This window comes from Cyprinus carpio, unplaced genomic scaffold (assembly GCF_018340385.1).
Source record: "Cyprinus carpio isolate SPL01 unplaced genomic scaffold, ASM1834038v1 S000006590, whole genome shotgun sequence".
Taxonomy (NCBI): Eukaryota; Metazoa; Chordata; class Actinopteri; order Cypriniformes; family Cyprinidae; genus Cyprinus; species Cyprinus carpio.
This window is the reverse complement of record NW_024879241.1, coordinates 823,164-836,379: the sequence shown is the minus strand read 5'-3', so window position 1 is coordinate 836,379 and position 13,216 is coordinate 823,164. Positions and strand designations below refer to the sequence as shown.

The window sequence follows — 13,216 nt, the reverse complement described above, 5'->3', positions numbered from 1 at the left end:
GTCATCTAAAGCATAGAAGGACTATAATTAACAACACCTCATGACTTTCAATAATAAACTAGTCTGCGTCTCGGTTTTGGACCTCTTCCTCTTTTGAAATCTAATATACTAACTGATGGTTCTTGGAACTACTGGCACAAAAGAACAAATATGATTACAGTTTAACTTCTCCATATGAAACAGACTCAGCTGACTGACTACACCGTTAGAAATACTTAGGGTACATATTTTCTTTCCCACATAAACAATACCGTGAGAAAAACTCATTAAAATGTAGTTAGTGGATACAGAAGTTACATATAAGGATATTCCACAAAGTTGGATAAGACATTTTTTGAATATAGAAATGAAACATTATTATAACTGAAACTCATCGTTACCATGGAATGTTTTCGAACATTTAAATGAAACTTATGATTATGGTTAAATATCTTTGAACACGTGGATTGAAAAATAAACACATTTTGAATAAAAACATAAACACATTTTGAATACGTGGATTTTTCTGAACTCGATTCACCATAACCCTAAAGTGTTTTTCACGTGTAATATGTCTGTAAAGGCTAGGGACAGAAAAATATCCCTTCAGAAACCAAACCAAGAGACAATAAGTCAGACTAACTGAAAGAAGCCTGGCTTATTTGGTAAATTTGTTTTATGAAACAGGCCCCTGATTTATTTGCAAATTATTTTATCTATTCATTTTATCTATACCTGCCCAACTCAATCCGAGCAGCTGAGTCCTTAGCCATCTTCAAGAATCGGCTTAAAACACATCTCTTCCATCTTTATTTGACCTCTAACTTTTGCACTCACTATTCTAATTCTATTAAAAAAAAAAAAAAAAAAAAAAAACTAACTACCTTTTTAATCTTTTTGTATTCTATTTTCTTTTCATTTATTATACAATTATAAAAAAGACCTCTAACATTAGCTTGCTCTATTCTTTTTCTATTCTATCTGTTTTCTTTTTATTTATTATATTATTTAAAAGTCCTTGCTACGTGTACTGTGTTAAGCTAACTGAGACGTGTTATAGCACTTATATCATTGCTCTTTTGTTGTTTTTGATTGCTTTCATTGTCCTCATTTGTAAGTCGCTTTGGATAAAAGCGTCTGGTTAATGACTAAATGTAAATGTAAATGTAAATCTATTTTTGTATTTGTCTTATAAGAAGTATTCGGAAATATTCATTAAAAGTGTACTTGTCCCCTGCCCCTTTAACGCCTGTGAAAGAGAGAGAGAGAGAGAGAGAGAGAGAGAGAGAGAGAGAGAGAGAGAGACAGAGATAAAGATAAAGAGCTGATTGTTCTGTGTTGTCTGTTCCTTTAACAGAGAAAGAAACGTTAAGGTTTTTCAGCGTTGCGCTGCGCTGGGTTTAAATAGAATCTGGCGGTTGGCACATTTGATGTCGTCTCGCGGTGATGACGTCACCACACATTCGTTCCGCGTCGAGTCTTCTGAGGAGAGGCGAGCAGTTCACGGTATTTCTCATATTTACACAAATATCAGACACTTTTCTAGACTTTCAGCGACACACACGGGCTCGTTTGTGTGTTTGCTGACTTAAACACTCAGAACAGCAGGCAACAAGCACGTGAGGAAAACATGTTGAGCTCTGTGTTGTGTGTTTATTTGTGTCGATGTTTGCTCTGATAATGTTTCTGAGAGCTCTGTTGTGTGTTCGTGTGTTAATAATGTTAATATAATGTTACTAGTGTTAATAATGTTGCTGTTTCTGAGTGTCTCGTGGAAAGTGTTGCTGCTGTGATTTTATTTATAATCTTATTTCTCTGACGTTCATCTTTTGGGGATCTAATTTGTTACAGTTACTGTGGTTCAAATGAACAATAGATACTGCTAAATACTTCATAATGAGTCACGTGGGATATTTTAAATCTATACATAAATATGAATTATTAGAATATAGACCGGAAACATTAAAGAGAAAAGACTACCACAACAATTTAAAGATTTTATGACAACTGTCATTTTCTGCATGTATAAAACTAGAACATGTTAATAATTGAATTACTTCATTTGTACGTAGTTATTAAAATAAACTATTTAGATATTTGCTCTAGTTTAGATATTCACCTGTAGTTTCTAATGAAGGTGAGTGTCGTTAAATTTCTGAAAAGAAAAATCTCACTGTTATTTGGGAGAGGTTATATTCTTCTATATTTCTATGCAGATATAATCTTATATATTATTATGGGGTAGGGCTGAATGATTATGACAAAATAATTGTAATTGCGATTATTAATAACGATCTTCACAATTTCTGTTGAACAGATTTATGCCATTTGTTTATTTTTATATAAACTGAAAATAAATGTCAACTATACATTGGTTTGGTTTCTTCTTAAAAAAGGTAAAATTATGCATGATATAATGTTATAAAAATGGTTTATTAAATCTATATATTTCATTTACAATTGAACAGACAAAATTTTAAATTACAGTACAGTTTATGTTATCAGGGCTCCAGACTAACATTCGAGAGCAGTGGCACCAGCACCTGATTTGGTAACACTGAACATGTGATGATAATATTACAAGTTTTGTCTCTTAGAAAACTTTTTTCGATTATGTTATCATGGCGTCCATAATCATAATCGCGATTAGAAATAAAATGAATTGTGCAGCCCTTAAATGGTGTCAGAAGGGAAAAATATGGATAGATACTGAATGAGCAACTGTTAAAATGATGTGCTCTTTGTGTCAATGCTGTAAACTTTACTGTACTAATATAATGATTTACAGAATCATTACACTGCACATTGGACCTGGAAAAGTGCAAAATTAGCGACCCGGGAACAATTGCCGGGACACATTACCTGTGTATTTACCGGAATCGCAGTGTGAAAGGGACTACAGAGACAACACTTAGGCTATGGTCTCTTCAAAGATAGAAGTTGGAGGGCATCTGCTTCACTTACATACATGCTTAAATATTAAAATGAATTAAAAAACACACAGACTCAGATTTATTGATGATTTTTGCAGATCTGCTGCTTCCAAACAGAAATTCATCATCAGTGAAGCTCCTCCCACTCTGGAATCATCATAAGTGAAGCTCCTCCCACTCTGGAATATCATCAGTGAAGCCCACTCTGGAATTCATCATCAGTGAAGCTCCTCCCACTCTGGAATTCATCATCAGTGAAGCTCCTCCCACTCTGGAATAATCATCAGTGAAGCTCCTCCCACTCTGGAATTCATCATCAGTGAAGCTCCTCCCACTCTGGAATCATCATCAGTGAAGCTCCTCCCACATCAATCACTCCGCCAGTAAATGCTGGAATTTTCCCATCAGTTTACAAGTGAAGACGAGCATCAGAGCATCATGAAAGAGCTGAAATCTGAGTTTATTAAAGAGGAACGTGAGAACATGAGTGATCTAGAACCCTGCAGAATCAAACACACTGAAGAAGAACAGAGAGGTTGGTGTTTGTTCTTGATTCTTCATTCATTCATGATGCTGAAGAACATTCATGTTGTTAAGCTTCAAGCAGTTCATCAGATCCAGATAAATATTTAAACTATGCATTTTGTGAGACTTGTATTTATGACGTCTCGCTTTGGGTTTGTGTTCAGGCGAGTTTTGGCACTTCAGATCTGTTCTACTCTCTAAAGTGTCAGATACTTTATTACAACTGAATGCCCAATAAAGCGTTCTCATTTACATATGTTCTGTTTTTATAAATAGTGACTAAACACAGCTCATTAATACTACATATTAACCAGTAGTCACTCTCACTATACTCCTTAAATAATGATTTAAAATCGCGACATCATCTTCACAAATAGCTTGATTGACCTGCGAGCTGACCTGTAAGTGCGTCTGTGCATTACTCTTTTTATAGTTAGTTTACTTAAAAACAGCGATTTTATCCTCTCATTGCTGGAAAATATAATGTAGAGATTCAGTATTTAAACTGTATTTAATAAAAGTCGTGGGGCAGCATTGACAAGTTTATTTTCTCCTGGATGTGTGAGCTGCGTGATTTCCGATATATATATATATGTGTGTGTGTGTATAAGCAGCGCATTAATACAGAAAGATAATTAAAGGCTCTAATGCACATCACTATATGTGTGTATTGTAGGAGCCAGGTGACGTATGATGACGTGTGACGGCATAGTAGTGGTGTCCCAATCCTTAGGGGAATATTTTCACCCCTACCCCTTTACTGTCTGTTTCAAGGGATAAGGGGAATGGGTATAAAATAGAATTGGGATTGGTATAATTTATATTATCAGGGCTCCAGACTAACATTCGAGAGCAGTGGCACCAGCACCTGATTTGGTTACACTGAACATGTTATAATAATATTACAAGTTTAGTCTCTTAGAAATGCACATTAGACAGGAGCTTGAGTTGGGAATATAAATATATAAAATTATGTTCCATGTCATTCCAAACCCGTAAAAGCTTCGTTCATCTTCGGAACACAATTTAAGATATTTTGGATGAAAACCGGTAGTCTTGAGACTGTCCCATAGACTGCCAAGTAAATAACATTGTCAAGGTCCAGGAAAGTATGAAACACTTCGTCAGAATAGTCCATCTGCCATCAGTGATTCAACCGTAACGTTAAGAAGCGACGAGAATGCTTTTCACTTCATTGACTATTTGGCACCGTAATGTCAAAGTAGTGCCGCAACACAAGGATATGTTTTCTATGTGGATTTACGCTTTGATTTGAACGCAAACAGCACATCCTTGTGTCGCGGCTAACACAGAAGAGCGTACACATTTTGCATCCACTCCTGACAGCAAAATTGATATATTTGCATTACTTTCTAACATTTCGAAACAATACAAATTTCAACAGTACAAATATTCTTAATTTGATCCATGATCGACTTTAAGGGCATAAGGGCATGCACATCAAATTATTCTGACTCATTGAACCTGGATCAAATTAGTGAGATTGCGTTAACTTAAACTCTCGTTCATGAAATTATTTTAGTCCCGATTGATTTTTTAGGTCAGGGCTATTCAATTAGTTTCATTTGAGGGCAAGATTATCGAACTGAAAATTTGAAGGGGGCCGGGTGGGGGCGGTCATCCCAATGTGGGGGGTGGGGGCGGGGGTATAAGAAATTAAATTGAAAAGCATATTCAGCTGTAAAATAAACAAATATTATACCAACAATAACATCTTTGAAAGGTTAACATTAGTGCTATCAATTGATTAAAAAATAACTAATCAGTCACACATTTTTATGTAATTAATTGCGATTACTTGCATATTAAAATTTATGTTATCATAATTTCACATTGAACCTCCAAATTAATGAAGAAATAACAAAGATTGTATATTTTAAATACGGTTTAATGGCATATTTTTACTAAGTAGACTACTGTTAATGAAGGCCAGTATAATTGATACCAATAATGTTACTGATATCTCTATTAAATAAATTTTTGCCTCAATTTTAGCCAATAATTATAGCTTTTCAACATTACAGTATAATTGAAAGCCATTATTTTTAACACTTAATAGGCTCTGAAAAATGACAACTTTAAATTTAAGCGAACTTAAAAATGGAGTGATTTCTCCTTTTTCTTTTGTTCTTTGATTTACATCAATGACGGACTTCATCAGGTTTTACTTTAAAAGCAGCGCTATCTCTTTAAAACCTGATGCACATGACGCAGATCTGACACACATTCTCTTTACTCCCAACATTGTAGTTATTTAAGACCGTGTTTACAAGGTAACTCACCGTAACCGCATATTTTAACATAATTGTGTGTTTTTATCTGCTGAAGCAGCTTAGCAGCATATGTGGAAAGTCGAACGCGCAGCATTTCAAACTCCATTTGACAATCAACTTTGTCCAGTCTCTGTGCTATTTCTCGCTAAAAGATATAACCGATGTCATGGTCAATATACACGTTTAAACTAGAGTTGCGGATATCTCATGATCCCCTCACATGAGCGCTTGTCAGTGATTGTCTTCCTTTTCTTTTTCGGTTGTGAAACAATGGCCCGGGCCAATGTTGCCACCTTGTGGACAAACTTAATAGAGCAAAAACAATTCGAGGCATGTGCGACTTTTCCCCCGGGCCGGATGAAGATGATTGTCAGGCCGCCAATTGAATAGCCCTGTGTTATGTTATTTCAAATCCCCGCTTTTCTTAGCATCTAGTTCGTATTACAGAAACACTACACTACATTAGCCTGTAATGTTTTAAAAATAATAATTGGAATACCAATGTATCTCATTCATGCAAAGTGTCAGGGAGAAATAATTTATAAAAATGCATCAGAATAATTGTAATATTTTTCAACAGTTGTCTGTTTTCTGCTATTACATCAGGGCTCACTTTTATGGCCTTTCAATTCATATTCCTGTCTTTGAATTATTTTGGTTAATTGAAAATACAACTTTTCTCTTTCTTTTCAGACCCTAAAGAAGAGAACGAGGAGAGTGAAGAACTGAGTGAAGTGGAGGAGAAACATCATGTCAAACCTGAAGAGAAACCTCTGAGTCACTCCAAACCTAAAAATATATTTTTTAAGGAAAAAAGAGCAGAGAAATCTTTCACCTGCCTTCAGTGTGGAGAGAGTTTCACATATGAACAAAGTCTTGAGATTCACATGAGAGTTCACACCGGAGAGAAGGCACATTCGCAAAGTTTAAAATCGCATCAGAAAACACATACTGGTGTAAAAGATCATGTGTGCTTTGAGTGTGGGAAGTCTTTTACTTGGGAAAAACATTTAAAACAGCACCAGAGGTTCCACACCGGAGAAAAACCTTATAAGTGTTCACACTGTGGCAAGAATTTTAGTTGGTTAGCACATCTGAAAACACATGAGCAGATCCACAGCAGAGAGAAAACACACACATGTGATTTGTGCGGCAAGAGCTTTGCATGCAAAAAACATGTTAGAATCCATATGAAGATCCACACTGGAGAAAAGCCATACACATGTGATCAGTGTGGAAACAGTTTCACTCGCTCATCGCACCTTAAAGAACACATGAGGATCCACACTGGAGAGAAGCCATATACATGTGATCAGTGTGGAAACAGTTTCACTCAATTATCAAACTTTAAAGAACACATGAGGATCCACACTGGAGAGAAGCCATACACATGTGATCAGTGTGGAAAGAGTTTCTCATTAAAAAAAAGTTTTGATGGTCACATGAGGATCCACACTGGAGAAAAGCCGCACGCATGTGATCGATGCGGCAAAACATTTCTTAGGGCAGCTGCCCTGAAGAAACACCTGACAGTTCATACGAAGGAGAAGCCACATTCGTGTTCTTTATGTGGAAAGAGTTTTTCACGGCTGCAAAGTTTAAAATTACATCAGAAATTACACAACCCTGTGAGAGATCATGTGTGCTTCGAGTGTGGGAAGACTTTTGCTTTGGTAATCCATTTAAAACAGCACCAGATGATTCACACTGGAGAGAAACCTTACAAGTGTTCACACTGTGACAAGAGATTCAGTCAGTCAGGACATCTGAAAAGACATGAGCAGATCCACACTGAAGAGAACCCTCACAAGTGTTCACACTGTGACAAGACATTCAGTCTGTCATCAAGTCTGAAAACACACGAGAGGATCCACACTGGAGAGAAACCTCACAAGTGTTCACACTGTGACAAGACATTCAGTCTGTCATCAAATCTGAAAACACATGAGAGGATCCACACTGGAGAGAAACCTCACAAGTGTTCACACTGTGACAAGACATTTAGTCAGTCAGCAAATCTGAAAAGACATGAGCAGATCCACAGCAGAGAGAACCCTCACAAGTGTTCACACTGTGACAAGACATTCAGTCTGTCATCAAGTCTGAAAACACATGAGAGGATCCACACTGGAGAGAAACCTCACAAGTGTGATCAGTGCGGGAAGAGTTTCACATTTAAAAGTCGTCTGAAGCTACACATGAAGATCCATACAGTAAAGACACTGAGCAATAAAGTCACTTCTTGTGTAAGTTAGTTTCCTAACAGTCACAATTAGTGACAGGACATTTTGTTGGTTATTTGGAAAGTATCTCATTATTACGAGAAAGTATGTTATTATTATGAGATACTAAGTCATAATTAGAAAGTGTCTCTTTCTTTTTATAATGACCTTCGTATTGATATATTGGTAACACTAAAATAACTTTCATTAATAAACATTACGTAATGCTTAACGGAGGATTAGTTCATATATTCACATATCGAGAAACGTGAAGTAATTAGCTTGTTAATGTTTACTAATAAATGTATTTTATATGAATTAGTTTATTAGCATTTTGTGTAAATTAAAATTCTTACAAATATCATTAAACTTTAATTCATATGATCATGCACATCTTGAAAATCCTCAAATGATTTTAACAGATGTTATTCAATGATTTAAAGCTCGTGTTAATGCACAACACTTCTGCTATTAAGGTGTGATGCAGGTATGAGCTTAGGCTCAGATTTGGTGTATGGGGGGGTTTAAGGTTGGATAAGGGGTCAACAAGTGTACAGGGGTCAATTTAAATACTATAAGGGGACACAATTCAATCTGTTTATATTGCATTGTTTTGATAAATGTAAGTATTTACATTTATTTACAATAAATCAAGTATTTTCTTGAAAATTTGCCTTCCCCCCACCCTCCTGTTGATGACGCAAGACATATTCTGTTTAATGATACACAATACTATAATAATGTGTTGATGTGATAAAAACATGTTTTTCACCCAAATTACAATGTGTGTTGTCTTTACCAAGCATTTAGCTAAACTTAACTAACCACCCTTTACACAAACATTGTTAAAGTAGCTAAAAGCCAAGTTCCAATAAAGTACACAAACATTGTTAAAGTAGCTAAAAGCCAAGTTCCAATAAAGATAATATATTATATATAGACATTGTTAAAGTAGCTAAAAGCCAAGTTCCAATAAAGATATAGTAAAAAAAAATCTACACAACAAACAAAGGCCAAATATATGATGTTTACAGACTGTTATTATGTGTATATTTTCACAACATTCGTAAATGTAAAAATGAGCATTAGCTAATATGTGAATTGAGGTTTAATGATATTTGTAAGCATTTAAAAGTACATTAACAAATAAACTAGTAATCATTGTTTAATTTGTTACAATTTGTAAATTTTTGAAACGCATTGAAAGTTGAATGATATTTGTAAACATTCACTAATGATCCTTTAAGCATATGTTTGTTAACGATTTAATGAAGCTTTTAATCATTGTAAACCATCTTTCAAACTCATTTGAAGATTTAAAAAAGACGCATGATCATATAAATTGAAAGTTTAATGACATTTGTAAGCTTTTCAATTTACATTAAAGGGGTCATATGATGCTGCTAAAAAGAACATTATTTTGTGTATTTGGTGTAATGCAATGTGTTCATGCGGTTTAACCTGTTAACCAGACCCCCCATTATGGGACTCACAGCTGAAAGTGCCCTACCTAACTTAAAATTGCAACAGTTCCTTCAGTGTGTTACACACATAATTTTGGTGTCTTTGGAAAGAAGACCCTTTGGGCTTTACTTTTATCAACCAGAGTTGATAATGCTCAAAAATATTAAAAGTTATAGACACTGAAGTGCCTTGAAAAAAATTGTACCACACTGAATTTTTTTTTTATTTGATATAAAAATATATACATGAAATCAGTTCTGGAGCAATCTAGAAAAGTAATGGGTTGAAAGTCACATGTCTCACAAGTTTTTATTTCAAATCTGAAGAAGATACCGTGAAAAATTAGATTCCTGCAACCATTTTTCTGTCTAGTCCGTTTTTTTTACCAACTTGTAACGACGAGGCTGAGGCAGTATGAGAATCCATTTGCAGTAGTTTATTAAGGGAAGATCTTACAATCAGAGTCGTGAAACAAGGCAAAGACTTAGTACCGTAATGGCAGTCCAATCTTTCAACATGCACAGGGGTAACCCAATAGGCAGAGACGAGTAGGCAGGCAAACAGGTCAAACAAAAACATCAGTCCAATCAGGCAGTAAATCCAATGGGGCAATCCAAGAGACGTGAATGAAGAAACAGGCAGAATCGTAAACAAACAGGCAGTCAGAATAATCACAAGGAAAACGCTTGGTAAGGCAGGTAAACTGGCAATACTTCACACTGAAGTAACATGCTGACTCATGTTAAATAGTCCCAAACAGGAAATGACCGTAGAAGCAGAGGGAGCAGTGAACAGTCAATACTCCTGTGAGAGCTCCCTCTGCTGGCGTGGCGTTACAGAATACCCCTTCCTAGGAGTGCCTCCTGGCACTCGGCATGGACGTCCCCGTGGTCGTGGCGCTGGTCGATCGGGTCTGGCTCGATGGAAGTCCTCCGTGAGAGACGGATCCACAATATTGCTGGCGGCTACCCATGACCTCTCCTCAGGTCCATAGCCCTCCCAGTCCACCAAATATTGGAGCTGACCCCCTCTCCTTCTAGAGTCCAGTAATTCCTTGACCTTGTAGGCCGGTGCTCCATCAATATCCAGTGGCGGTGGTGGCTCTTGAGCCTCATGATTGGGGTCAGCATCCAGGTGGACCGGTTTCAGCAGCGAGACATGGAAGGAGGGAGAGATACGGTAATTAGCAGGAAGCTCTAACTGGTAAGTGACCTCATTGATTCTTTGTAGAATTTTGAAGGGGCCAACATATCTTGGGCTGAGCTTCCTGCTTGGTAGCCGCAACTTGAGGTCCCGTGTAGAGAGCCAGACCCGTTGTCCTGGTTGGTAGGGAGGGTGTGGCTGACGTCGCTTGTTAGCCTGGAGTTCCTGTACTCTTACAGCTCGTTGGAGCAGACATGAGCACTGTCCCACACCCTCTCGCTACGACGAATCCAATCATCCACAGCGGGGACTGATGATGGTTCACCAAACCATGGGAACATAGGGGGTTGATATCCGATGACGCACTGGAAAAGGGTCAGACCTGTTGACGAGTGAGTCAGTGAGTTCTGTGCATACTCTGTCCATGGGAGGAATTCTGACCATCGATGCTGCACTCTGATGCAGTAGGACCGTAGGTATCTGCCTAGTTCCTGATTTAATCTTTCCACCTGACCATTGGCTTGTGGATGATAACCAGAGGTGAGACTGATGTTGATATCCAGCTGTTTGCAGAATGCTCTCCATACTTGGGAGGTAAACTGGGTGCCTCTGTCACTGACAATATCCTCAGGGATTCCATAGTTCCTGAATACATGGTGGAACATTGCTTGTGCCGTCTCCATGGCTGTGGGGATTCCCTTCCCTGGACATGGAACTCCACCAGAACAAGTTGTGCAATAGGTGTAGAGTGCGGGAGATACCTGGGTGGCCAGAGCCGACTGAGGTGTGGACCCACTGAATGACCCTGGGACGCAAACCTTGTGGAACGTAATGGAGGTTGGGGGGGCAGTTGGTAGGAGCGGGGTCTTGGATCTGTTCCCATTGGATTTTCTCCATAATATCCCAAGTAATTGGAGCAATGATTACGGATGGAGGAAGAATGTATTCTGGGGTGTGATTGTCCATGAGAAGTTCATTCTGCCTGGACAGAGCATCTGCTTTGCTGTTTTTACTTTCTGGGCGATAAGTCACTGTAAATTGGAAGCGCGTGAAGAATAGGGACCAGCGAGCTTGGCGTGGGTTGAGTCGTTTTGCATTTTAAATGTACTCCAGGTTTTTGTGATCCATAATCACCTGGAACGGGTGGACTGCTCCCTCGAGCCAGTGCCTCCACTGCTCTATAGCTGCCTTCATTGACAAGAGTTCCTTATTCCCCACATCATAGTTTTGTTCGGCTGCCGTTAACTTCCTCGAAAAGAATGCACAAGTGTACAGTTTACCCGGTTGACCATGGCGGTGGGAGAGCACGGCTCCAATTCCTGAGTCCGAGGCATCTACTTCCAAGATGAAGGGGGAGTTGAAGTCAGGGTGCTTGAGGATGGGAGCCGTGGTAAACCTAACCTTCAAAGTGTTGAACGCTTGAGTGGCCTCGTCACTCCACCTGAGTTTGGAAGGTTTCCCCTTGAGGAGTGATGTCAGAGGTGATGCAACCATGCTGTAGTTTCTAATAAACCGTCTGTAAAAGTTAGCAAATCCCAGGAATCTCTGGAGTTCCTTGACGGTGGAAGGTTGGGGCCATCCCGTCACTGCCTTGACCTTGGCTTCATCCATCTTGACACCCTGATGACTAATGTGTTAACCCAGGAACGATGTCTGCTTGATGTGAAACTCACATTTTTCTGCCTTGACGTACAGGTGATTCTTCAGGAGACGCGTGAGTACAGTCTTGACATGGTTAACGTGTTCTGCTTCAGACTTGGAGTAGATGAGAATGTCATCAATGTAGGCAATTACGTACTGGTTCAGAAAGTCACAGAAGATTTAATTTATGAAGGACTGGAAAACAGCTGGTGCATTAGCAAGTCCATACGGCATGACCTGATACTCGTAGTGGCCTCTAGTGGTGAGGAAGGCAGTCTTCCATTCGTCGCCCTCCTTGATTCGAATCAGGTTGTATGCACTTTGTAAATCGAATTTGGTGTATATCCTTGCTTCACAGAGCTGTTCCAGAGCTGAAGGAACCAATGGCAGAGGGTAGCGGAATTTTACTGTGACATTGTTTAATCCTCTATAATCAATACAGGGCCTGAGTCCTCCGTCCTTTTTCTCCACAAAGAAGAACCCTGCTGCAGCTGGAGAAGTAGAAGGTCGGATGAATCCGGAACTCAGGGCTTCCTCAACATAATCTTCCATGGCTTGGGATTCGGTTCGGGACAGTGGGTAAACACGACTCTTGGGAGGCATGGCGTTGGGGAGTAAATCAATACTACAGTCCCAAGGACGATGAGGTGGTAGCTGTGTTGCCTTAGTTTTGCTAAAGACCTCTGCCAGGTCATCATAACGGGGGAATATTAACAGTCTTGGTACTCGTGGGACTTTTAGTACTAGTGGTACAGCAAGGCTGGGGAACTGACGAGAAACGATGACTTTCACAAAAGGCTGACCACTTGGTCAACTCACCCTGATGCCAGGATAGGACGGGGTCGTGAACAGACAGCCATGGGAATCCTAGGATGAGGTCATGCTTGGGGGAGTTAACGACGTAGAGGGATATGGACTCCTGGTGAAATAATCCTACTTGCAATGTAAGGGTCTTGGTTTGCTGAGTTATTCCAGTTTCAATTGCTGTGTCGTTGATGGCTTTGATCTTAATGGG

General features: G+C 38.7%; 1 protein-coding gene across 2 annotated transcripts; it reads left to right on the top strand.

Annotated features, from left to right (window-relative positions):
* Nucleotides 1–1,292: 1,292 nt before the first annotated feature.
* On the top strand, nt 1,293–8,824 carry LOC109076541 (zinc finger protein 271-like). Of its 2 annotated transcripts, none has more exons than XM_042754769.1 (3): nt 1,293–1,485; nt 3,011–3,447; nt 6,425–8,824. In XM_042754769.1, exons 2-3 carry the CDS (start codon nt 3,300–3,302, stop codon nt 7,984–7,986), a joined length of 1,710 nt encoding a protein of 569 aa, XP_042610703.1. In that variant the 5' UTR covers nt 1,293–1,485; nt 3,011–3,299; the 3' UTR covers nt 7,987–8,824. The 2 variants fall into 2 exon arrangements, with proteins under 2 accessions (XP_042610703.1, XP_042610704.1); XM_042754770.1 differs by having other exon boundaries at nt 1,293–1,598.
* Nucleotides 8,825–13,216: the final 4,392 nt, after the last annotated feature.

What these genes read in the sequence shown, in the direction of transcription:
- LOC109076541 (XM_042754769.1), top strand. Translation starts at nt 3,300, where the DNA reads ATGCTGGAATTTTCCCATCAGTTTACAAGTGAAGACGAGCATCAGAGC. An exon ending in CACTGAAGAAGAACAGAGAG is followed by an intron (nt 3,448 to 6,424) that starts GTTGGTGTTTGT and finishes CTTTCTTTTCAG; the next exon opens with ACCCTAAAGAAGAGAACGAG.